This window comes from Oryctolagus cuniculus, chromosome 9, assembly GCF_964237555.1.
Source record: "Oryctolagus cuniculus chromosome 9, mOryCun1.1, whole genome shotgun sequence".
Lineage (NCBI taxonomy): Eukaryota > Metazoa > Chordata > Mammalia > Lagomorpha > Leporidae > Oryctolagus > Oryctolagus cuniculus.
The window spans coordinates 76,851,605-76,877,199 of record NC_091440.1 but is presented as its reverse complement, the minus strand read 5'-3'; the positions used below and the strand labels follow the sequence as shown (position 1 = coordinate 76,877,199).

Sequence of the window (25,595 nt, the reverse complement as noted above, 5' to 3'; positions counted from 1 at the left end):
ATTTGTCAACTATAAATTACCAAGTAGATGTTAATTCATGACAGTAGTCAGGATACTTTGACACATAAAATACCCCTCTCCCCAATACTCTCTAGCAACTTCACTCTTATTTCCATGGATCTTGAACTCTCAAGATACAATAACCATATCCAACCTGAGCTTATTTCCATCAGCAACTTAAGCTGCAGAGATTTTTCCTTGTAAACTGGGTCATCCTCGCAGGTTCTTGGAATATAATTCTAATTTCTACTTCATGTTTCTGCTTGTCTTTTCCCTCTCCTCTGTCCCAATGTATGCACTAGATTCTATTTTCAGTGCTCTCTTTTATTTATTCAAACCCTTCCATACTCAACTCAGTAGCTATCTCCTTGAAGAGTCTCTACTCTATGTTGCCTAATAATACCACCCCCTGCAGTTCATAACAGCACACTCAGTCTTCACCATGTAGCCTGACATTAGTTATACTATTATTCTTTACATGCCCAGCTCCCTGAAGGGACCGACTGAGTCTATATCTTATTATGCTTTTCACAGGGCCCAGCGTAAGTCTTTCTCATTTTCTATACCATTATTGTATAAAAATAAATCTGTAACAAAGAAATATTTAGTATAATTCCAAATCTGTTCCTCCTGGAAAGTTTATCGTTAATCACTTCATTTAAAGGCCTGCAATGGAGCTTACCAATGATCCCATCAAAAACACATGATTTTGGATTAAGCATTCTGTATTGCTTCTTGAATGGCAGTGTCAACTTTAAAACTGAAGATTTGAGTGTATTATCAAAAGTGGTCCAACTTATGAAAACCATAACACATTAAACAGTAATGTTTACGTGACTAAACTTAATTGAAAATAAATCAAACACTTTGCTTTTCAAATGTGTCCCAATATCATGCTCAATCGGACTTGCCCCAAATGGTGGAGTTAGAACTGTGCCAGGGGATCCCAATACAATCCCATCAAGGTGGCATGTACCAATGCCATCTCACTAGTCCAGGTGATCAATTTCAGTTCACAATTGATCACACTGATAGGTCTAAGAGTCAAAGGGATCACATAAACAAGACTAGCGTCTGCTAATACTAACTGATAGAATCAAAAAGGGAGAGAACAATCCATCATGGGAAGCGGGATACACAGCAGACTCATAGAATGGCAGATGTCCTAAATAGCACTCTGGCCTCAGAATCAGCCCTTAAGGCATTCGGATATGGCTGAAGAGCCCATGAGAGTATTTTAGGCATGGAAAGCCAAGACACCCTGGGGGAAAAAAAAAAAAAGAAGAAGACTTAAATGACAGATCTCTGCAAGTGAGATCCCAGTAGAAAGAACTGGGCTCCATCAAAGAAGGAGGTACCTTTCTCTGAAGGGAGGAGAGAACTTCCACTTTGACTATGACCCTGTGGGAATAAGATCGAAGTCAGCGAACTCAAAAGGCTTCCATAGCCTTGGCAACTCATGACAAGAGCCTAGGGAGATTACTGACACCATAAACAAGAGTGTCAAATTGTTAAGTCAACAACAGGAGTCACTGTGTACTTACTTCTCATGTGGGATCTGTCCTTAGTGTGTTGTCCAATGTGAAGTAATGCTATAACTAGTACTCAAACAGTATTTTGCACTTTGTGTTTCTGTGTGGGTGCAAACTGATGAAATCTTTTTAATATATACTAAATTGATCTTCTGTATATAAAGATAATTGAAAATGAATCTTGATGTGAATGGAATGGGAGAGGGAGTGGGAGATGGGAGGGGTGTGAGTGGGAGGGAAATTATGGGGAGGGGAAGCCATTGTAATCCATTAACTGTACTTTGGAAATTTTATATTTACTAAATAAAAAATAAATAAATAAATAAATAAGTGTCCCAATATAATTTTGAAACAATGTTACAGAAATTTATAGACTCGCAACTTTACAGAAAAGAGAGTTTATATTTACTTTTTTAAAGATTTATTTATTTATTTGAAAGAGTTACACACAGAGAGGAGAGGCAGGGAGAGAAAGAGTCTTCCATCCGCTGATTCACTCTCCAGATGGCTGCAACAGCCAGAGCTGCGCCAATCTGAAGCCAGGAGCCAAGAGCTTCCTCTGGGTCTCCTATGAAGGTGCAGGAGCCCAAGAACTGGGCCCATCCTCCACTGCTTTCCCAGGCCTTCACAGAGAATTGGGTCAGAAGTGGAAAACCGGGACTCAAACCGGCATCCATACGGGATGCCGGCACTGTGGCCCGCAGCTTTACCCACTACACCACAGCGCCAGCCCCGACAGGTTCTATTTATTAATATATATAGTGAGTTTGCTATGAGGCTAAGAGTACTTGATAAATACAGAAAGGCTGAATGAGTGAAAACCACTTCAGTTTTACAGATCCCATCAGCAGCTAGATTTTTAGCTCTGAATTTCATGTGTTCATTCACAGATATTTCACGATGTCGAAACTGACAAAGTCATTATTGAATTGTTGAACTGTCCAATCCTATATGACGACGTTAAAGTCAGATTTCTCTCTCGGGTAAGTAATCAAGAAATTACTTCTGCTGTTGTACTTGTTTGCTCTTTTGATTGATTTTGATTTAGGACTTCTATTGCTACAAATCCCAAGAGCAGAGATGAGAGACATCAATCCGTAACCAGGAATAAGAAAGCATCATATCACTAACATATTTTCAAAAAAGAAAAACACATGTAATCTAAGATATTTTGCTCTTTTTTAAAAAAAGTTCTATATAATTCACATGTATGAAGCTCCTTTGTGTTTTTCTAAATTCTACTTGATATATATATATATAAAACTAATCAAAAAACTCACAAAAACCAAGGAGCTAAAAAAACGTGTTTTTACTACATAGCAGTGACAACTTCTTTGTTTTATACCTTTAAAATACATTGCTATAAACTGAATGGGACTTTGCTTTTCTCGAAGTTGATGCTTATTACAAATAGTATTCATTAACCCTATATTTAACTTAAAATTAACCTTATTTTAACACTATATTTAACCCTATATTTAACTTCAAATAAATAAGAATGCCTTTCATTTTCTTTACTTGAACATATCTGCATAACTTCTACTGACCAGCCATAAATTGTTGTGTTTGCATATTATTCTGCATATAACAAATTTATAATCCTCAATAGTTTCTTTTTTATGTTTTTAAAAAACTTCTATTTAATAAATATAAATTTCCAAAGTACAGCTTTTGGATTACAGTGGCTTTTCCCCCTATAACCTCCCTCCACCCACAACCATCCCATCTCCCACTCCCTCTCCCATCCCATTCACGCAAGATTCATTTTCAATTATCTTTATAGACAGAAGATCAATTTAGTATATATTAAGTAAAGATTTCAACAGTTTGCACCCACACAGAAACACAAAGTGTAAAATACTGTTTGAGTACTAGTTATAGCATTCACATTGAACAACACATTAAGAACAGAGATCCTACATGGGGAGGTAAGTGCACAGTGATTTCTGTTGTTGATTTAACAACTGACATTCTTGTTTATGGCGTCAGTAATCACCCGAGTCTCTTGTCATGAGCTGCCAAGGCTATGGAAGCCTCTTGAGTTCGTCGACTCCAATCTTATTTAGACAAGGTCATAGTCAAACTAGAAGTTTTCTCCTCCCTTCAGAGATATAGGTACCTCCTTCTCTGATGGCCTGTTCTTTCCGCTGGGATCTCACTCACAGAGATCTTTCATTTAGGTTGGTTTGTTTGTTTCTTTTTGCCACAGTGTCTTGGCTTTCCATGCCTGAAATACTCTCATGGGCTTTTTTAGCCAGATGCAAATGTCTTCAGGGCTGATTCTGAGGCCAAAGTGCTGTTTAGGACGTCTGCCATTCTGTGAATCTGCTGTGTATCCTGCTTCCCATGTTGGATCATTCTCTCCTTTTTAATTCTATCAGTTAGTATTTGCAGACACTAGTCTTGTTTATGTGATCCCTTTGACTCTTAATCCTATCATTATGATCAATTATGAACTGAAATTGATCATTTGACTAGTGAGATGACATTGGTACATGCCACCTTGATGGGACTGAATTGGAATCCCAACATGTTTCTAACTCTACCATTTGGAGCAAGTCCGATTGAGCATGTGCCAAACTGTACATCTCCTCCCTCTATTATTCCCACTCTTATATTTAACAGGGATCACTTTTCAGTTACATTTAAACACCTAAGAATAATTGAGTGTTAATTACAGAGTTCAACCAAAGGTATTAAGTAGAAGAAAAAAATAGTAAAAGGGATAAAGTATTAAGTTGTTCATAACAGTCAGGTCAAGGGCTGATCAAGTCATTGTTTCTCATAGTGTCCATTTCACTTCAACGGGTTTCCTTTTTGGTGCTCAGTTAGTTGTCACCAATCAGGGAGAACAGATGATATTTGTCCCTTTGGGACGGGCTGATTTCACTCAGCATGATGTTTTCAGGATTCCTCCATTTTGTTGCAAATGACCGGATTTCTTTCTTTTTTTTTTTACTGCTGTATAGGATTCCATAGAGTACATATCCCATAATTTCTTTATCCAGTCTACTGTTGATGGGCATTTAGGTTGATTCCAAGTCTTAGCTATTGTGAATTGAGCTGCAATAAACATTAAGGTGCAGACAGCTCTTTTAATTGCCAATTTAACTTCCTTGGGGTAAATTCCAAGGAGTAATCCTCAATAATTTCAATTCATATTCCTATGAAGTCATCAACCAGAACTGCCAACAAGTATGCTGGGCAACTTAAAAGTTATTTCTTGTACCTTCCTTCATCCCCTGCTTGCTGCCTGTTGGAAAAGAATCTTGTAAGTATTCAGATGGTCACTGAGTTGAAACAAGTCTGGGTAGTTACCACACTGGCTGGTGGCCTCCTACCTAATGGAGCTGCTCTAAATTCTCAAACAGTGGTTTCTAAGTAGAAGCAATGGTGTAAAGGTCATTGGCCTAGGGTACTTGGGTAACATCCAGCCTCTGATTATGAAAGCACTCAAAATGTCAGATATTTCTATCATCATCAACACTGTATCATCTTCAGTAAGTAGGGCTAACTATTCAGTGCAGCTGTTCCTTATAGAAATGGTTGATATTTGTTGAATATGCCAGTAGTTTGGTCTTGAGGGCTCTCTGGAGGGTGGCTGTAAACTGTAGCCTGCCCTGACAGGACTGCAGGTGAGGTGGTCATGGAGGTTTACACTGTGCTTTTCACAGGATGCTTCATTATCCTGGCAGATGCCTGATGCCTAAGTGCCTGACTGTGAGCAGCAGCTGTGGCTCTCCCAGGAAACCTGTTTTCTTCCCAGAATCTTTTATTTAAAGGATACAAACTTCATGCATTTCATAAATCCAACTTCAGGAACACAGTGATTTATGCCACCATACCCGCTCTGCCACCCACACTCCTACCACTCTTCCTCCTCCCTCTCAGTCCCATTCCTAATTTTTTACTAAGATCTATTTTCAATTAACTTTATACCTATCTGATTAACTTTATACTAGGTAAAACATTCAACAAATAGTATGGAAAATAAAAGTGTTCCTCAACAGTCAAGACAAAGGCTGTTCAAAGTCACTGCATCTCAAAGTGTCAATTTCACTATAATAGATCACCTTTTAGGTGCTCTGTTAGTTATCACAGATGAGAGAGAACATAAGGCATTTGTATTTTGGGGACTGGCTTATTTCATTAAGTATAATGTTGTCCAGTTTCATCCATTTTTTTTTTGCAAATAACAGGAATTCATTTTTTATTCACTTTATTTTTTTGACAGGCAGAGTTAGAGAGAGAGAGAGACAGAGAGAAAGGTCTTCCTTTTCCCTTGGTTCACCCTCCAAGTGGCTGCTACGGCAGGTGCATTGCGACCAGAGCACTGCACCAATCCAAAGTCAGGAGCCAGGTGCCTCCTCCTGGTCTCCCATGCAGGTGCAGGCCCAAGGACCTGGGCCATCCCCCACTGCACTCCTGGGCCACAGCAGAGAGCTGAACTGGAAGAGGAGCAACCGGGACAGAATCCGGTGCCCCAACCAGGACTAGAGCCAGGATGCTGGGGATGAACCAACAGTAAACCAAACCCTAAACTAGTAGAAAAAAAGAAAAAACTAAAATTAGAGAAAAAAAAATTCAACAAAATTGAATTCAAAAAACAATACAAAATATCAGCAAACTGAAGAGCTATTTTTGAAAAAATAAACAAACTATTGGCCCAGCTAACCAAAAAAAAAAGACAGAGTAGACCCAAATCAACAAAATTAGAGATGAAAAAGGAAATGTAACAAAAGAAACCAAGAAATAAAAAGAATCATCATAAGATACCCTAATCCCATGTTGGTGGGAATGTAAACTGGTAAAGCTGCTCTGGAAGACAGTTTGGAGATACCTCAAAAATCTGAATATAGACCCACCATTTGACCCAGTCATCCCACTCCCAGGAATTTACCCAAGGGAAATGAAATCAGTAAACAAAAGAGTTATCTGTACCTCCATGTTTATTGCAGCTTGATTCACAATGCTAAGGCATGCAATCAAAATAAATACCCATCAACCAAAGACTGGATAAAGAAATCATAGGATACATACACTATGGAATACTACACAGCAGTAAAGAAAAAATGAAATTAGTTCATTTGCAACTAAATGGATGAATCTTGAAAACATCATACTTAGTGAAATAAGCCAGTCCCCAAAGGACAAATACCATATGTTCTCTCTCAACTGTGAGAATTAATAGAGCACCTAAAACAAAATCTGTAGAAGTTAAATCAACATTCACTTCAAGAAGGGATGACTTGAGCTCCCCTTATCTTGACTGTCGAAGAACAGTTTTTGTTATTTTTCCTTCATACTATTTTTTGAATTTTTTACTTAACAGTTAACCATATATATGTATATATGTATATGTATATATATGTATATGTATATAAAGTCAATTGAAAATAGATCTCAGTAAAAAATAAGAGTGGGAATAAGAGAGGGAAGAGGAAGTTTGTAACTGTAAAGCTCTATAATTCTGCATATATTCCTGTGGACTTAATTCTAAGGGTACAGTTTAAAAACTTGTCATGGGACTCCAAATCCCATTAAGCCTGATGGTAAAAATCCCATCTTGGTTGTTAAAGTGGTCATATTAAGTGTTAAAGTGATCATATATATATATATATGATCAAGTGCCTGGTAATAATAATAGAATTAAAAAAGAGAATGTTCCAACATGGGAAGTAGTTCACACAGCAGACTAACAGAATGACCATCACTTCAATAATACTCTGACATCAGATTCAGCTCTTCAGTCTTCCTGGTCTGGCTGAAAAGCACATTGAGAGCATTTCAGGCAATGAAAGTCAAGACACTGGCAAAAAATGTGCTACGTGAAGGAACTCTGTAGTGAGACCCCAGCAGAAAGAATTGGCCATCAAAGAAGGATGTACTTTTCTCTAAAGGAAGGAGAAAGCTTCCACTTTGCTTATGCCCTTGTCCAAATACTGACAGTTAGTGGACTTCCAAGGTTTCCATAGCCTAGGCAGATCATGTCAAGAGCTTCAGGTGGTCACTGATAATCATACATAAGATAAATTGTTAGTTAAATTAGTTGTTAAATTAACAAAAGGAGTCACTGTGCACTAACACCCCATGTAGGACCTCTGCCCTCAATGAGTTTCATTATGAGTTAACTATAATACTACTCCTCAGTTTGTGTATGTGTGCAAACTGTTGAAATATTTACTAAGTATAGGTCATATGGTAGGTCTGTGTACAAAGTTAAGTGAAAATGAATCTTAATGGAGAATGAGACTGGCAAAGGGAGAGGGAGGAGGTGGTGGGGTGGGAGTATGGGTGGAAGGGTGGGTATGGTGTGAAGAATAACTATATTTCTAACATTGTACTTAGGAAATTTGTATTCCTTAAAAAATAAATTAAAAACAAAAAAGGCAGAGAGAAGAGACTGCCCATCGGCTAGTTTATGCCTCAACTCCCCACAAGAGCCATGGCTGGGGAAAGCTGAGGCTGGGAGCCAGGAATTCAAATCTGGTCTCCCATGTGGGTTGCAGGGACCCATCACCTGTTGCCTCCAGGGTGTGCACTAACAGGAGGCTGGAATCAGGAGCTGAGCTGGGACTTGAATCCAGGAACTCTTATATAGGATGTGGGTGTCCCAAGTGGCATCTTAACTGCTATGCCCAAAGCCCAGGCTATCCTTGAAATTCCTGATAGAAACAAAAGGACAAAGCAACAGCATTCTATTAGTCTCCTCCTTGTCTCTAGGTGTATTATCAAGGAGTGCTGCCTATTTAATGGGTACAGTTGTTAGAGCAGTATATAGAGGCATAAATGAAGGGAAGACGCCAAAGAGATTATTCTGTGGAACTAGTTCTTGGTATCAATTTTACTATGAAAATAACCATTTTTTCTTTAACCATGTCTTTTTAGAATCTCCCCAAATACTACGACAACTGTGCATTCTTCTTTTGGTTCAATACAGCTTTCATACAAAATAACAGGTATGGATATAGTATAAATCCAATAGAAACAGCCTAATCTTCAATGCCTGTGTGTAAGATATAATGGCCATTCTTTTGCCAATTGTTATAATCTCTTCATTACACTTATTCAATGTGATTATTTAAAACCTAGATGAGACTCAACTGTTGCATGATCCTCATGGGCCATGCCAGAGAACTGTGTTCTAAGTTACAAAGGATTAAAATCAGATCCTGAGTATGGTGATAACGTACTCCCAGTAAATTCAATATGATTATGCACAGTACCTTGAATTCAAAATATAGCAGGTCCCCAGTAAGTGCTGATCCACTTAGAAGCAATCATCAACCTATGCTAATCTAAAGCACAATTTCTGGAGGCTCTCCCAAAGGGAGAGCAAGTTCAATGGGGGAGCCTGGATCCGAGTCATTGTACTGATGTAAGGCTGCCACAAAACACACCAGACACCAGAGTTAGAGGAAAGGTTTATCATTGGGTGGGGGGAGCCAGATGGGCTGGGGAAAGAGGGCAAGAGGGTAAGAGAGCAGGAGAGCATAACAGAAAGAGGGATCAAGAGAGAAAAGAAATAATTTATTAGTCTCCCAATTGCACATTTTTCTAACAACTCAATCAGGAAACTTTTTATTAAAAAGCATTTATTAAGTGGATTTCAAGGTTATCATTCCAAAGACCTTTTTACCCATACCTGGAACTCATTCCTGAATCTAGAAATGCTCTACTTTGGGGTTATGTTCTGTGGGGGTGAAAAGATGGTATCAACATACCCTACAACCCAAAGGAAAAGATACTTTGAAAATTATTCAAGTTAGAGTGAAGTTGGTTGCAATTGCATGTGGCTCTATTTGATATTCATCACATCCAACCCTACTCTGCTGCAAATCTGAACTGGCTCGAGTGCCATCCCAAGTCCTATAAGACAGCAGAGGGAACATCTCACACACACTCCTGTGATACACGCACATTTAATAGATTTTGAAGGCGAATGCTGCATTTCATGGAAAATTTTTATGCATTTATATCTGGAAGTAAACAAACAATAAACTTTGATTCATTACATGGGCAAAGTCCCTCAAATAGAGAAACCTGGTGCTACTCCTGAAAAATGGCTGTTACTACAGTGTACAGTTTTGTCCTTTGAAACAATGTGTTCATACTGGAGAAGCAATATTAGATCATTTTTATGTAAGTTTCTAAAGATTTCTGTAAGCTTTACATGTACACACTACTTGGCAAAGCAGATTTTATAGCTATCAGGATGTTGTTTGGCCAAAAACACCAATGTCATTCTTAAAAAAAAAAAAAACAGTATTATTGGGTTTTATTATTCTTTAAAGATTCATTTATTTGAAAGTTGAGAGTGTTGTGGCACACTGGGTTAAAGCCTCTGCCAGGGAGAGGGAGAGGGAGAGGGAGAGGATGAAGAGGAGGAAAAGGGAGAGGGAGAGAAGGAGAGGAGGCAGAGGGAGAGAGGGGAGAGGGGCAGAGGGAGAGGGAAGAGGGAGAGGAGGGGAGATGGAGGCAGAGGAGGGAGAGAGGGGAGAGGGGAGTGGGAGAGGGGAGATGGAGAGGGAGATGGAGACATAGAGGGAGAGGGAGAGCATGAAGAAGGGAGAGAAGGGGGATAGAGGGAGAGGGAAGTGGGGGGAAGAGGGAGGAGAGGGAGAGAAGGAGAGAGAGAGGGAAAGGGAGAGGCATGATGTAGGCAACAAATGTCCAAGCCATTGGGCCATCTTCTGCTGCCTTCCCAGGCCATCAGCAGGGAGTTGGAGCAAAAGTGGAGCAACTGGAACTCAAACAAGCACTCCAATATGGGACGCCAGCATTGCAAGTGGCAACTTAACCCACTATACCACAATGGTGGCACTGTTATTGGGTCTTATTACACATCAAGCCTCTGGTGGCATTGTCATCTATGCAAACATGCTTTATCAATCTTGGATGTCATTAATTCTATAACAGGAGATGCTAAAAGATTTGGTAGTATGTTGTCACTGAGGTACTTGTTAGCGAAGATGAAGGTATTCTGTGAGGGATGTGGAGGAAGCCAAGTAAGACACAAAAAAAGGCTGAGGTTCTAAATGTGGTGAGCAAGGCTTTTCACGAAGGCCAAGGGGGCCTACTGCAGGGCTTGACTGTTAGTCCTAAAATAAAATGTAATGTGTGCTTGCTTTTCCTCCTTAGGCTGTATTTAAGACGAAATGAATTGGACAACCCACACAAACGAAAAGCCTGGAAAATTTACAGTTCATGTTTCTCAGTTGAGATGTACTTCAATCAGACCTAAGGTAATTATCCTGTACCTGGTACTCTTTTTAGTGTAGCTCCTCTTATAACACACATCATATGCTTCCCAATCGGTACCACACATGTTTTCCAAAGCTATCTATTTGTAGGCACATATACTGACTTTTGTGCATGTATATAATTGTATATAGTTGAGAAATTAAACATTAAAGTGTCAATGGTGATTTTTTAAAAAATGTATTTATTTGAAATGCAGAGCAACCGAGAAAGAGTGAGTATGTAAAAGAGAAAAAGAGAGAGAGCATATCTTCCATCCACTGGTTCACTGCTCAAATGGCCACAGGACCAAGGCCAGGAGCCCAGTACTCTTTCCAGATCTCCTACATGGATGGCAGGGGTCCAGGCACTTCAGCCATCTTCACTCCCTTCTCAGGCACATTAAGAGGAAGGTGGATCAGAAGCGGAGCAGCTGGGAGCTAATCTGCACTCCAACAGGGGACACCAGTTACAAGCAATGGCTTAACCGGCCACACCACAATGCTGACCTATATTTCTTTCCTTTTTAAGTAATATACTTCATGGGAAGTTTCCATCTTATGATGAGATAAATGAGAACAAAGGGCAAAGGAACATTAGGTTATAATTCTGGATAACTGTGATACCAAACTCTTATATCAAATGATTGATTTTATTGTCTCATCAATATGTATTTACTTACACATTTTTGGGAAAGTATTTAACACTGCTTTGTTTCACATTTGTAACTTCAGATTTTCAAAAAGCTAATTTCTATTTTCTTCCTCTACTTGATTTGCAAACTCTCTGTTACCAAACATCAACGCAGCAGCAAAGACTAAAATTTAAACCCAGGAAAGAAAAATGTTTCACACACCAGTCCCCAGCACTGACACACTGTTCTCTTGTTCCAAGTACTATACAGGTAGCTTATGTGACAAACTTCAGTTACACACACACATAGCAGGAGGGTAATGCAATCTTGGTAAACACAGAAAATAAAGAATTATCAGTAACTTCTTTTTGTGTGCAAAAGACAAAAGAAATAGTAAATAATTGGAATTATTTTAAAATCCATCAGTCCTGCTCAAACCAGCTTCATCCATGCCTGGGGAACTCTGAGGAAGACAGCCCTGTGGCCACAGGGAATCACTTTTTCTTGACTACTGTTGCTTTAAGTACTTTTATTAAAATTCATTTTTATTAAAAGTTTTTGTGAGGCCAGTGCTGTGGCTCACTAGGCTAATCCTCCGCCTACAGCGCCGGTACCCCGGGTTCTAGTCCTGGTCAGGGTGCCGGATTCTGTCCCGGTTGCTCCTCTTCCAGTCCAGCTCTCTGCTGTGGCCCGGGAGTGCAGCGGAGGATGGCGCAAGTGCTTGGGCCCTGCACCCCCATGGGAGACCAGGAGGAAGCACCTGGCTCCTGGCTTCAGATCGGCGCAACGCACCGGCCATAGGGCCACCTGGGGGGGTGAACCAACTGAAAAAGGAAGACCTTCCTCTCTGTCTCTCTCTCTTTCATTGTCTAACTCTGCCTGTCAAAAAAAGTTTGAGATGACATTTTAAATTTATATTACAGTCAAAGGTTTAATGTTCTACTGAATAAAAAGTTCAAAAAATAAAAAAAAAAAATAGAAAGACCATAGTCCAGCAGAAAAATAGGTGAGGACTATAATCAATAACCAAGTGAAAAGATGTCCAACTTCACTCATATAAAGCAAATTTTAAAAGTCACAGAAGCATTCTTACCATTGGAGCATATAATTCTTATCAATCTGTTGGTCAATCATTTAATACAAACTTTAACCCTTTCCATTTCCCTTTCCTTTCCTTCCTCCTCTATCATTTTCTTTTAACTTTAGCTCCCATGCATAAGGGCAAACATGTAGTATTTACCTTTCTTCTATGGCCAGCTGATTTTGATCAACATGATGTCTTTCAGTTCAAACCATTTTGCTGCAAATGATAGGATTTCATTCTTTTTTTATAGCTGAAGAGTATTCCATTGTGGTATATGCATGTATGTGTATGTATCACATTTCCTATATCCAGTCACCTAATAATGGACACCTTGGTTGACTGCATTTTGGCTACTGTGAACAGGGCTGCCATAAGTATGGTGGAACATGTATCTCTGATAAAATGATTTATCCAGGAATGGGACTGCTGGTTCCTAGGGCAAATCTATTTCTAGTTTCTAAGGAAATTTCCATACATTTTCCACAGTGGCTGCACTAATCACATTCTCACCAACAGCATAAAATAGTTCCCCTCTGTCAACATCACCAACATTGTTGTTTTCTTTCTTTTGGATAACAGCCATTATGAAAGAGGTGAGGTGATGTCTCATTGTGGTGCGGATTTGCATTTCTCTAATGGCTAGTAATGCTGAGCACTTTTTCATTTATTTTTTGGCCATTTGTACTTTTTTGAAAACTGTTTATTCAAATCCTCTGCCCATTTCTTCAATGAATTGGTTGTTTTCTTATTGTTCAGTTTTTAGAGTTGCTGATCTATTTTAGATACTAGCCCTTGCTGGATAAGAGCTTGGAATATTCCCTCCCAGTCTGTTGGATGTCTCTTCACTCTGTTGTTTCCTTTGCTGGGCAAAAGCTTCTGAGATTCATATAAGGCCATTTTGTTTACTTTTACTTTTGTTGCCTGCATTTTAGGTCTTAAGAAGTCATCTACTCCATTGCCTTGAAGTGTTTTCCTTGTTTTCTTGTAACTATTTCATAGTCTCAGGTCTTAAATTTAGGTCTTCAATCCAAGTGAGTTTTGTATCTGGCAACAGACAGGAACCTAACTTCATTCTATATCCAATTTTGCCATTACCATTTATTGAAAAGACTATCCTTCCTTTAATGTTGTGTTCCGTCTGGGCACTTTTGTCAAAAATCAGCTGTCTGTATTCATGGGGATTAAATTCTGGTCTCTCTACTATGTTTCAGTGGTCTATGTGCCTGTTTTTATGCCAGTAGCATGCTGCTTTTATTACTATAGCTTTGTAGTATGCTTTGAAGTCAGACACTGTGATGCCTGCAACTTAAATTTTTTTCCCACGATTGCTTTGTCTATTCTGGGACTTTTGTAAAATTCCAAGTGAATTTTTAAGATTTTTTTCTTTAAAGAGTTTCATTGGTATTTTGATAGGAATTGCGTTGAATCTGTAGATTGCTTTGAGTAGTACAGATATCTTAATATTCTTTCTATCCACGAGCAAGGAACTTGTCTGTGTGTGTGCGTGTGTGTGTGTTCATGATTTCTTACATTTTATAGTGTTCATGGTAGAGATTCTTCACTTCTTTGGTAAATTTATGCCTAAATATTCGATTTTTTGATGGCTATTGTGAATGGGACTTTTTTCTTGATTTCTCTTGCCCAGTTCATTACTGATGTACAAAAAGTTACTTTTTTTGTATGTTGGCTTTCTAACCTTAGACTGTATTCATTTATCAATTCAAATGCTTTTTGCTAGAGTGTTTAGGCTTTTCCATGTACACTATGTCATACATGTCAACAGGGATGTTTTGACTTCCTCCTTTGCAATTTCAAAGTTCAATTTCTCTTCCCAAATTGTGCCTCAAACTTCCAATACTACATTAAATAAGAGTGATGAAAGTGGGCATCAAAGCAACTTAAGTCTGTCACACTAGCTTTCTTGGTGGAAATACACTACTACTTTCAGGAAGGGACACGGGTGCTGAAATTGCACCAATGTTAAGAACTTAAAAAAAAAAAAAAAGAGGGAAGGAAACTCCAACTTTTAAGAATTTTTTTAAAGACTTATTTATTTAAGAGGCAGTTACAGAGGGAGAGACAGAGAGAGAGAGAGAGCTCCAATCCTCTGGTTCACTCCCCAAATGGCCACAATGGCTATAGCTGAACGGATCTAAAGCCAAGAGGCAGGAGCTTCTTCTGGACCTCCCATGTGGCTGCAGGGGTCCAAGCACTTGGGCCATCTTCCACTGGTTTCCCAGGCCATAAACAGGGAGCTGGATTGAAAGTGGGGCAGCCAGGAATTGAACTGGCACCCATTTGGGATACCAGCACTGTAGGCTGAGGCTTAACCTTCTACACCACAGTCCCAGGCCAAAGATTTATGATTTTGAAATAGATTACTGCTGAGGTTTCTCTTCCCCAACCCTCTGAGATTCATCAAAATTCTGGCAGTCATGTGTCGCCACACTAGTCTGGGTTTGCTCATGTAGAGCACACTTGTTGAGATCTCTCGGGATACTGTGCTCACATGGCCCAAAGTGAACAATTCTTTGAGCAACATGAAAAACTTCTGTGATACTAGTTTTCTTAAACAGTATCTACTAACTTAGAATAGGATTATCCAAAAGTTAATAGCAAGCAATTTAACCACTTTAGAAACACGGAGAGAGATGTGGAGAGTAATCCTACTAGGGCAAGATTCTTAACTGCAGTGTACACACACATACACTTTTGTCACCTATGGTGAGATTACTTTACATGAGGAATTCTTGCAGTAAGTGAAATGCTTCTTGCAATAAAACTACCACCTGAAAACATTACTGTACATCACTCTTGACTATTCCTGACTGTTGGTTCTCAGTATAGATACAAAGCACATAAACAAATATCGTGGTGCCAAGTGGCTGAACAGAAGCTAAAAAAGAACCATGCAGTTCAGTACTCGGCAACACAACCAAGATGTATGACCCAGTATTTGAAGCTTATTACAAGATTACTTTTAGGGGATCTCCCCACGGGGAAAGGAACCTTTACTATTTCTTCTCCCCCTAAAATGGATCCAGAGCAATTAACCAATGTTACCGCAGTGAAGAAGTTTGGACCCTGCTGTCTCAGCCGTGTCCTGAGGAGGGTGCTAGTGAGCACCTGCCACAGGGCTGCTTTCCACCATCGAGAAACTTCCCAGGGCCGCATGGACCCCCCTCATGAGAGGGCACAGAGAGCAGAGACTCTACCAAAAGTAGACACCAACCTATCCCACTGCTGTTGATGTGATCGCATTTATCTAGCTTATCCTTTGACCTCCCTGATACAAAGAATGATCGGCTCAGTTCATAACCAACAAAGAAGAGATAGCCTGGCACTTCTCGAAGTAAAGTGCTTGAGAGTCCGTGGAATACTTGAAGATATACCTTCAAGTTAAGGCTCTTCAGAATAAGGGTATCAGCTTTATACATACATAACTCACTCTGTCTTCCTGGAAATTTAAAACTGGGAAGGAGGAAGGGTGTTCTTTTCCTGGGTGACTCACAGGCAGTACTCAATGTTGAGGTAAGAGAACGCCCTTCTGGGCCCAGCACTGTGGCTTTGCTGGTAAAGCCACTGCCTGCAGTGCTGGCATCCTAATAGACATCAGTTCCAGTCCCAGCCGCTCCACTTCTGCTCCGGCTCTTTGCTATGGCCTGGGAAAGCAAAAGAGGATGGGCCAGGTCCTTGGGTGACTGCACCTGCATGGGAGGCCGGTAAGAGGCTCCTGGCTTCAGAGCTCTTGGCCCAGCTCAGGCCATTGCAGCCATTGGGGAATGGGCCTGAGGATAGAGAACCTCTCTCTGTGTGTGTGTGTGTGTGTGTGTCTGTGTGTCTGCCTGCCTCTGCCTATCAAATAAATAAACTTAACAACAACAAAAAAAAGAGTATGCCCTAAATCCTGCATCTTAACAACTGGAAGAGCAGGTTGTTTTGGGGGATGCTTCAGTGTTCTCCCTTACCACTGATGGGAAAATAACTCTCCTGCTAGAAGCAGAATGCTCAGGCATAAAGTAATATTTGATTGGTGTCTTAAAGAATAGGAGACACCACGATTCTCCAACCAGTAACTACACAGAGACTTTTCTGGAACTGAATGAGGGACAACACCCTCATTCCATTTTGTACTCCACTCAGAGCCTACATTCTTTTGAAATTCTTTTTTTAATTTAATTTTATTTAGGAGACAGAGAGAATAGGACAAAGCTCTCATAAACTGATTCACTCCCCACATGTCCACAATGATCAGAGTGGAAGCTGGGCACCAGGAACTCAATCCAGGGCTCCCACATGGGTGGCGGGAACTCATTACTTGAGCCATCATCTGCTGTCTCCCAGAGTGCCCATTAGCAAGAACCTGGAATCAGGAGCCAGAGCAGGGAACTGAACCCAGGCCCATTGGTGTGGAATGCAAGCACCCTAACCCATGGCTTAATGGTTGGACCAAATACCTGCCCCCTTCGGATATTTTGAACAGAAAAATGTATTGCATCTATTGATAGCTTTGCCAAAAGGGGGGAACTAAAAGAAAAAGGAAATAAAAACTTCAGTGATTTAAAACCTAGAACAGATGACGAAAACCGTATCGTACATGATTTTTCTGATCTCTCCAAATCAGTTGGTGTGTACTAAGAAGGAGGGTCCCAGCATCAAACTTTAACTAAATAAGATCATAACAAAATATTAATAATATATCATCTCTAGATTTACCTTCCCACAAATCACACAATACTAAATCATATAAACATTTTATAAGTAGGTTTATTACAAAAAGCCACAGTACACACATCATTAATGTAAGTTAAACATGCTACTGTAATTGGTTTGGAGAAAATCAGAAACAACCCTGAAGTGTAACAGCCAGGTAGTTAAATACAATGAGATCCAGGAAGAGGTTAAAAGAATGAGATGAGCAGAGCCAGAAGCTTCCACCACCACTGTCGGCGTCAAGAGTTGTGCCTGTAATGATGAGCTCCAGCTCCTGGAAACCATCAGTAAAAACTGCTAGAGGATCAAGAAGGGCTTTGTGCGCAACACGCAAGCTGACGGAATTTTCTATGGGAATTTTCCGATGCTTTGGAGAAGTTGTCACTCAGGGTGCTGGTGGCAGCTTTCTGCCAGCTATAAAACAGAATGGCAGTGTGGCAACCCTGCCTGGGATTGTTCATCCATCTGCTGTGTGTCCTGATGTCTATTCAGGCTATGGGTTTGCTGCTGGGAATATTGCAGTCTTTGAGACAAGTGACCCTGAAGCAATGGTATCCCTGGTGGTGTTAGATTTGACTTTAGCTGTAGTGTCTGCTGATTTAAATGAAAAAGATGGCCAGCCTGTGAAGGAGCAACTTGCCCAAGCTGCATTTGACCACATCCCTGTTGGCATGGCATCAAAAGCTGTCATTCCAGTGACTGCCAAAGACGTGGAGAAGGCCTTGGAGATATGTATGGACTGGTCCCTACAAGAACACTATGGTTGAAGATGAGATTTTCAGTGAGTATGCTGCTAAGAAAATGAGCTTCAACCATAAGGGACAAGTGTGCATGATGACCCACAGTGGCCACACAGGCATAGGCCACCAAGTAGCCTCAAATGCACTGGCAGTTGTGCAAAAGGCCAGAAAGACAGACAGACAAGATTACAGTAAATGACCATCAGCTGGCTAGTGCTCAAATCACTTCTGCAGGTCAGGCCTGCCTAAAGGAAATGGTAGTGGCTGGGAACCACACCTGCTCCACTGCTCTTCCATGACTTTCTCAACTCACTGGGTATTGCTGTGGATTCGTTCTGAGAGGAAGAGTCATCACACAGACACCAGGAGTCAGGTGATAACGGGCCAGAGGTCAGCAGCCTGTAAACTCATTAATTTCAGCTGGTACAGCAGCTTATATAACAGGCAGCCAATCCAGTCAAGGGGCAGTTTATGCCCTAACCAATCACAGCCTGTTGCCAGGCAGGCTCCATTGCCAGGAGGGTTCCAAAGCCATTCCTGAGTAACTGACGCTCACTTGCCAGCGGCCACCTTGGCATGGCCTTCTCATTCCACCACATTTCCCCCTTTTCATTTATTTTTGAGCAACGGGAGGCATGATTCTTGGCCATACCATTGTTGACCCCATTTCCTTATGGTCTCCGTACGTGGCTGTGCCTGTCTTAGGTTGTCCCTCAGGGGATCTCACCCGTCATTGACTAACCAGCCCTCAAAACAGGAGACTACAGGAGTGCTTGCTCAGAGGGGGGTAGGAATGAGGAACAATGGAAATCAGGAATGGTGTGACCGCACACAGGCTGTGAGCCATTTGAGTGGCTGACCAGAGCTAGTGGAGTATAAAGCAGTAGCGGATGTGGCTATGGGCAGTTCCTCAGGAAAGGATGATAGGGCAAGGGCTTGACACTCAGTAGCAGGTGCATCCGCTAACAAGGCGGACTCTCAGTCTTGTTCAGCTGGTTCTGGTTGACTGTCAGTTGCAGGCTTGATGTTTCTGGCTGGTACCCAAATGGGCTGCCCCGCATTCTCTGGAAAGACACAAGCATATCTTCGGCCCTTGTAGCAGAAGCCTTTCTATGGGTGTTGGTATCCAGGGCCTGAATTCTGCGTCTGCTCAGACATTAACGGCAAACATGTGGGTGGGATGGGGTCTAGCAGCTGCCCTTAGAGCCTGGGGTGCCCAGGGATGGCCACAAACATGGGGATCCTTATTGGGTGCGGGTGGGATGACCTCGCATGGGTTATCACCTCGAGGTCGTCTGAGTTCATCCCACATCTATTTGGGGGGTGGCTGACTAGGCACTGCTGCCTTCTCTGCTGTCCTGTCATTTTCACTGTCGGAGCTCTCTCCCCCTAAGTCATCAACTGTAGCCTGTGAGGCAGTGGCCTGGAGTGATAGGCTCTTATCACTCACAGATTCATTATGTTTGGTAATCTGGGTGAGCTTCTGAGAGGGGGGTATCTTTCCCATGTTTGAACACTTAAGAATGGCACACCACAACTCTAGCCAAAGGAAAGACACACACAGCACTGCTGCCATAACAAAACCAATTCCTAGCAACTCAGTGGCTGATGGCATTATGCAGGGGGTTCACTACATTAGATGAACAGACAGTGGTGTATCAGATCCTAAGTAGGCCCTGTGCTTAGTGGGAGACTTCCTTATTTGTTAGGTCAAGGCTGTATGCACACACGTGTCTCTGGAGCATCACCTCAATACAGTGAAGGAAGATGACTTGGTTCTGAATTCTGGGATGATCAGTCCCTTATGTGAATTCACCTGGTGAACCAAAAGTAAAAGGAGGAGCCAAGAAGCGGCATTACGCTTCTGGGCGGTGTGTGCCTAACCTGGGATCACTTCAACCACGGACAAGGACAAGGAAAGGGATGTAGGAGGGGGTTCTGTGCTCACCCTCACTGAACTGAAGAGCACACAAAACAATGAGGGGCCTACTTGCTGATATCAAGGGGAGGGGACCTCGCCGAGTCTGACACGCTGTCTCTCAGTCACATTGGGCGCTAGAAGTTGCTGTGGATTTGTTCTGAGAGGAGGAGCGTGGTGGGGACAAGAGATGCGGAGTCACCACACAGACTCTGGGAGTCGGGAGAAAGTAGGCCAGATGTGGGGAACAACTGCCAGCAGGCTGGAAACAGCAAGCAGGCCATCACACTTGGGTTGATTGCCGTTATCAAAGTGTGGGACCTTGACCAAGGGCACCACTGGACACCACCAATGCTCACAGAGGAGAACTGGACTGAAAGGCGCTTCAGACACCAGATGCAAGACCCAGCAGGTTACAAAGTGTGCAGCTCTAACTGCTTCAGGAGCCAGTGCTGTAAAATAATCTTCCACAAGAATCCACGCTGCCCCCATTTAGGAAGGGAAGAATATGTTCCATTGTGCCACAGATTAGTAATAAAATCTATTAGAGGACTGGTGAAAGGAGTCAAGAAATGGCCTTGCTCTATCATATGATCTTTTTAAATATTTACTTTACTTATTTGAGAGACAGAGTTAGAGAGAGAGGGAGAGGGGCAGAGATGGACGGAGGGAGGGAGGGAGGGAGGGAGGGAGGGAGGGAGGGAGAGAGTATCTTCCAACCACTGGTTCACTCCCCAAATGGCTGCAACGGCTGGGGCTAGGCCAGGCCCAAGCCAGGAGTTTTATCCGGGTCTCCCACATGCATTCCAGGGCCCAAGCACTTGGGCAGTCTTTTGCTGCTTTCCCAGGTGCATTAGCAGGGAGCTGGATAGGAAGTGGAACAGCTGAGATTTGAGGGGCATCCCTAAGGACTAATGTCCTTACTATATGGAGCACTCGTACAAATCAATGAGAAAACAGCCTGTAATGCACTAGAGAACTATACAAAGACTATTAATAGAAATTTCCCAGAAAAGGAACACAAAAACTCTTATAAACACATTAATAGATGCCCAAGCTTCACTGACAATAAGATAAAAAGAACATCAAAATACCCCTCTTCTTTTTAAAAATTATTTATTTTATTTGAGAGGCAGAGAGACAAGGAGAGACAGCAATCAATCTCCTGTGTGTGTATAATACTTTAAAAAGAAAACTCATGAACACACACAAATACACACAAGAACAGTTATGGATGGAGATTCAATCAATGACACTGAGACAACAGTGTTGCCACGTGGGGGGGGGGGGGTTCAACTTATACCTAAACATACTGCAGCAAAGTAAACTCTGGATGGATCAAATATTAGGGCCAAAAACAGAAAGAAAATTATAAAAACAATAGAAATGTCTGCAATGACTGGGCTGGGCCAGGCCAAAGCAGGGAGAATTTGACTGGTCTCCTGTGTGGGTGGCAGAGACCCAACCACTTGAGTCATTACATGCTCCTGCCCAGAGTGTGCATTAGCAGGAAGCTGGAACTGGGAGCAGAGACAGGTCTCAAACCTAGGCACTCCAAAGTGGGATGTAGGCTTATTCAGCTGCGCCTTATCTACCAGGCCAAGCAACCACCCTGGTACCCCTTTCACCCCTAAGACTGGCAAAGATCCAAAAGTTTCATAGCACTGGCTGGTGACTAAAGGAAAACCTCAGTGGAGAAAAAAGTACTAATATCTATAAAAATTACAAATACACACATCGTTTGACCCAAGGATACTTGGAACTTGCTACACATGAATTCATACTTGGGCAAGATGATATAATATCAGGCTATCCATTGCTGTTTCTAAGAGCAAAGAATGAAAATAATTCAAATGGCATTCATTTGATTTATAGGCATTCATTAAAAAGAATTCATAGGCATTCATTAAAAAGAATATGGAGAATTTTTATGTACTTACAGTAGTCAATAAAACCTAAAATGCTACCGATTGTAACATGCACCTTGCTTTCATAATTGTTAAAATGTGAAAAAGTGTGCTTAGAAACAATGACATACAGTATATTCTCCAGATAATCAACTGAAAAAAGCAGCTTCAAAAGAGCAAGCACAGGATGCTACACATTCATATTTTAAAAAGTAAAAAACATTATGTTTCACACAAATACATGTGTGTGACACATATGCACAGCTCTGTAGAATGAGACACGTGGGGAGAACAAGGTGACCAAAAGACAGGGTGGGAAGGCGACTTCTAACTCTCTGGACTGAATCTAAATGTCCACTTCAGATCCCAATGTTGATGCCCTAAGGCCACTGTGATGGTATTTGGAGATGGAAGATGGTGTCTGTGTAAGGTCACCAGTGGGGTCCATAACAGCACTGCCTCCTGGATTAGTGCCCTTCCAAGCAGAGGAAGAGACATGAGAGCTCTCTCTACATGCATGAATGTAGGAAAGGCCTAGTGAACACACAGTGAACCAGTGGTTGTCCACAAGCGCCAGGAACAGGACCACACAGAAACACAGAAATACAGCCATCAATACCAAAGAAGTTAAAGGAAGAAAAACTCCCAGTAAAAGCTCTCAGGAAGTTCAAAGCATATATTAGAAATATCTTTGGGAAAATGGCAGGGCAAAGTTACTACTTATCAATAGTCACATTGAACATTAATGGCCTCAACTCTCCAGGCAAAAGACACAGATTGGCTAAATGGATTAAGGAACAAAACCCATCTATTTGCTGCTTACAAGAAACACATCTTACCAACAAAGATGCATGCAGACTGAAAGTGAAAGGTTGGAAAAAGATATTCCTTGCCAACAGAAACCAAATAAAAGCTGGCACAGCTATATTAATATCAGACAAAATAAACTTTAACACAAAAACTGTTAAGAGAGACAAAGAGGGGCACTATATAATGATCAAGGGTTCAATTCAACAGGAAGATGTAACTATTATAAATGTGTATGCACCTAATTACAGGGCACCAGTCTATTTAAAAGATATGTTAAGGGACTTAAAGGGAGACTTAGATTCCAATACAATACTACTGGGGGACTTCAATACTCCACTCTCGGAAATAGATCATCCGGACAGAAGATCAACAAGGAAACAGCAGATTTAATCGACACTATTGCCCAAATGGATCTAACAGGCATCTACGGAACTTTCAATCAGACATTTAAAGAATTTACATTTTTCTCAGCAGTGCATGGATCCTTCTCTAGGATTGATCACATACTAGGCCATAAAGCAAGTCTCAGCAATTTCAAAAGAATTAGAATCATACCATGCAGCTTCTCAGACCACAGTGGAATGAAGCTGCAAATTAGCAACTCAGGAATCCCTAGAGCATATGCAAACACAGGCATATGCTGAACAACATGCTCCTGAATGGACACTGGGTCACAGAAGAAATCAAAAGAGAAATCAAAAACTTTCTGGAAGTAAATGAGGATAACAACACAACACATCAAAACTTATAGGATACAGCAAAAGCAGTGTTAAGAGGAAAGTTTATAGCAACAGAGGCCTACATCAAGAAATTGGAAAGGCACCAAATAAATGAGCTTTCAATGCAGCTCAAGAATCTAGAAAAACTGCAGCAAACCAAACCAGACACAAATCTAGTAGAAGAGACATAATTAAAATCAGAGAAGAAATCAACAGATTTGAATCCTGAAAAAATTATAAAAAATCAGCCAAGCGAAGAGCTGGTGTTTTGAAAAAATTAACAAAATTGACACCCCATTGGCCCAACTAACTAAAAAAAGAAAAGACTCAAATCAATAAACTCAGAGATGAAAAAGGAAATGTAACAACAGACACCACAGAAATAAAAAGAATCATCAGAAATTACTACAAGGACCTGTATGCCAGCAAACAGGGAAATCTATCAGAAACGGGTAGATTCCTGGACACATGCAATCTACCTAAATTGAACCATGAAGACACAGAAAACCTAAATAGACCCATAACTAAAACAGAAATTGAAACAGTAAAGACCTTCCCCACCAAAAAAAGCCCAGGACCAGATGGATTCAGTGCGGAACTCTACCAGACATTTAAAGAAGAACTAACTCCAATTCTTCTCAAACTATTCAGAACAATCAAAAGAGAGGGAATCCTCCCAAATTCTTTCTATGAAGCCAGCTTCACCTTAATCCCTAAGCTGGAAAAAGATGCAGCATTGAAAGAAAATTACAGACCAATATCCCTGATGAACATAGACACAAAAATCTTCAAAATTCTGGCCAGTAGAATGCAACAACACACCAGAAAGATCATCCACCCAGACCAAGTGGGATTTATCCCTGATATGCAGGGATGGTTCAATGTTCGCAAATCAATCAATGTGATACACCACATTAAAAAACTACAGAAGAAAAACCATATGATTACCTTAACAGATGCATTGAAAGCATTTTATAAAATACAACACCCTTTCATGATGAAAACTCTAAGCAAACTGGGTATGGAAGGAACATTTGTCAATACAATCAAAGCAATTTATGAAAAACCCACGGCCAGTATCCTATTGAATGGGGAAAAGTTGGAAGCATTTCCACTGAGATCTGGTACCAGACAGGGATGCCCACTCTCACCACTGCTATTCAATATAGTTCTGGAAGTTTTAGCCAGAGCTATTAGGCAAGAAAAAGAAATTAAAGGGATACAAAATGGGAAGGGAGAACTCAAACTATCCCTCTTTACAGATGATATGCTTCTTTATTTAGGGGATACAAAGACCTCTACTAAGAGACTATTAGAAGAGTTTGGCAAAGTAGCAGGATATAAAATCAATGCACAAAAATCAACAGCCTTTGTATATACAGGCAATGCCACGGCTGACAGAGAACTTCTAAGATCAATTCCATTCACAATAGCCACAAAAACAATCAAATACCTTGGAATAAACTTAGCCAAGGACATTAAAGGATTCTATAATGAGAATTACAAAATCTTAAAGAAACAGAAGAGGATATCAAAAAATGGAAAAATCTTCCATGCTCACATGTATTGGAAGAATCAATATCATCAAAATGTCCATTCTCCCAAAAGCAATTTAAAGATTCAATGCGATATGAATCAAAATACCAAAGACATTCTTCTCAGATCTGGAAAAAATGATACTGAAATTCATATGGAGACACAGGAGACCTCGAATAGCTAAAGCAATCTTGTACAACAAAAACAAAGCCGGAGCATCACAATACCAGATTTCAGGACATACTACAGGGCAGTTGTAATCAAAACAGCATGGTACTGGTACAGAAACAGATGGATAGACCAATGGAACAGAACAGAAACACCAGAAATCAATCCAAACTTCTACAGCCAACTTATATTTGATCAAGGATCTAAAACCAATTCCTGGAGCAAGGACAGTCTATTCAATAAATGGTGCTGGAAAAACTGGATTTCCACATGCAGAATCATGAAGCAAGACCCCTACCTTTCACCTTACACAAAAATTCACTCAACATGGATTAAAGATCTAAATCTATGACCCAACACCATCAAATTATTAGAGAACATTGGAGGGCTGGCGCTGTGGCTCAATAGGCTAATCCTCCACCTGCAGTGCCGGCACCCGGGTTCTAGTCCCAGCAGGGGCACCAGTTTCTGTCCCGGTTGCCCCTCTTCCAGGCCAGCTCTCTGCTGTGGCCCAGGAGTACAGTGGAGGATGGCCCAAATGCTTGGGCCCTGCACCTGCATGGGAGACCAGAAGAAGCACCTGGCTCCTGCCTT

General features: G+C 41.0%; 1 protein-coding gene and 1 pseudogene across 1 annotated transcript in view; both read left to right on the top strand.

Moving 5' to 3' along the window:
• Positions 1 to 25,595, top strand: part of LOC138843204 (phosphatidylinositol 3,4,5-trisphosphate 3-phosphatase TPTE2-like) — a 94,385-nt gene that overhangs the window by 63,985 nt on the left and 4,805 nt on the right. The window contains exons 22-24 of the mRNA XM_070049005.1: positions 2,423 to 2,515; positions 8,421 to 8,491; positions 10,674 to 10,777. Of these exons, the coding sequence (XP_069905106.1) occupies positions 2,423 to 2,515; positions 8,421 to 8,491; positions 10,674 to 10,776 (267 nt within the window). The 3' untranslated portion in view covers position 10,777. The remainder of the gene's footprint in view (positions 1 to 2,422; positions 2,516 to 8,420; positions 8,492 to 10,673; positions 10,778 to 25,595) is intronic.
• On the top strand, positions 15,525 to 18,525 carry LOC138843155 (RNA-splicing ligase RtcB homolog pseudogene; annotated as a pseudogene).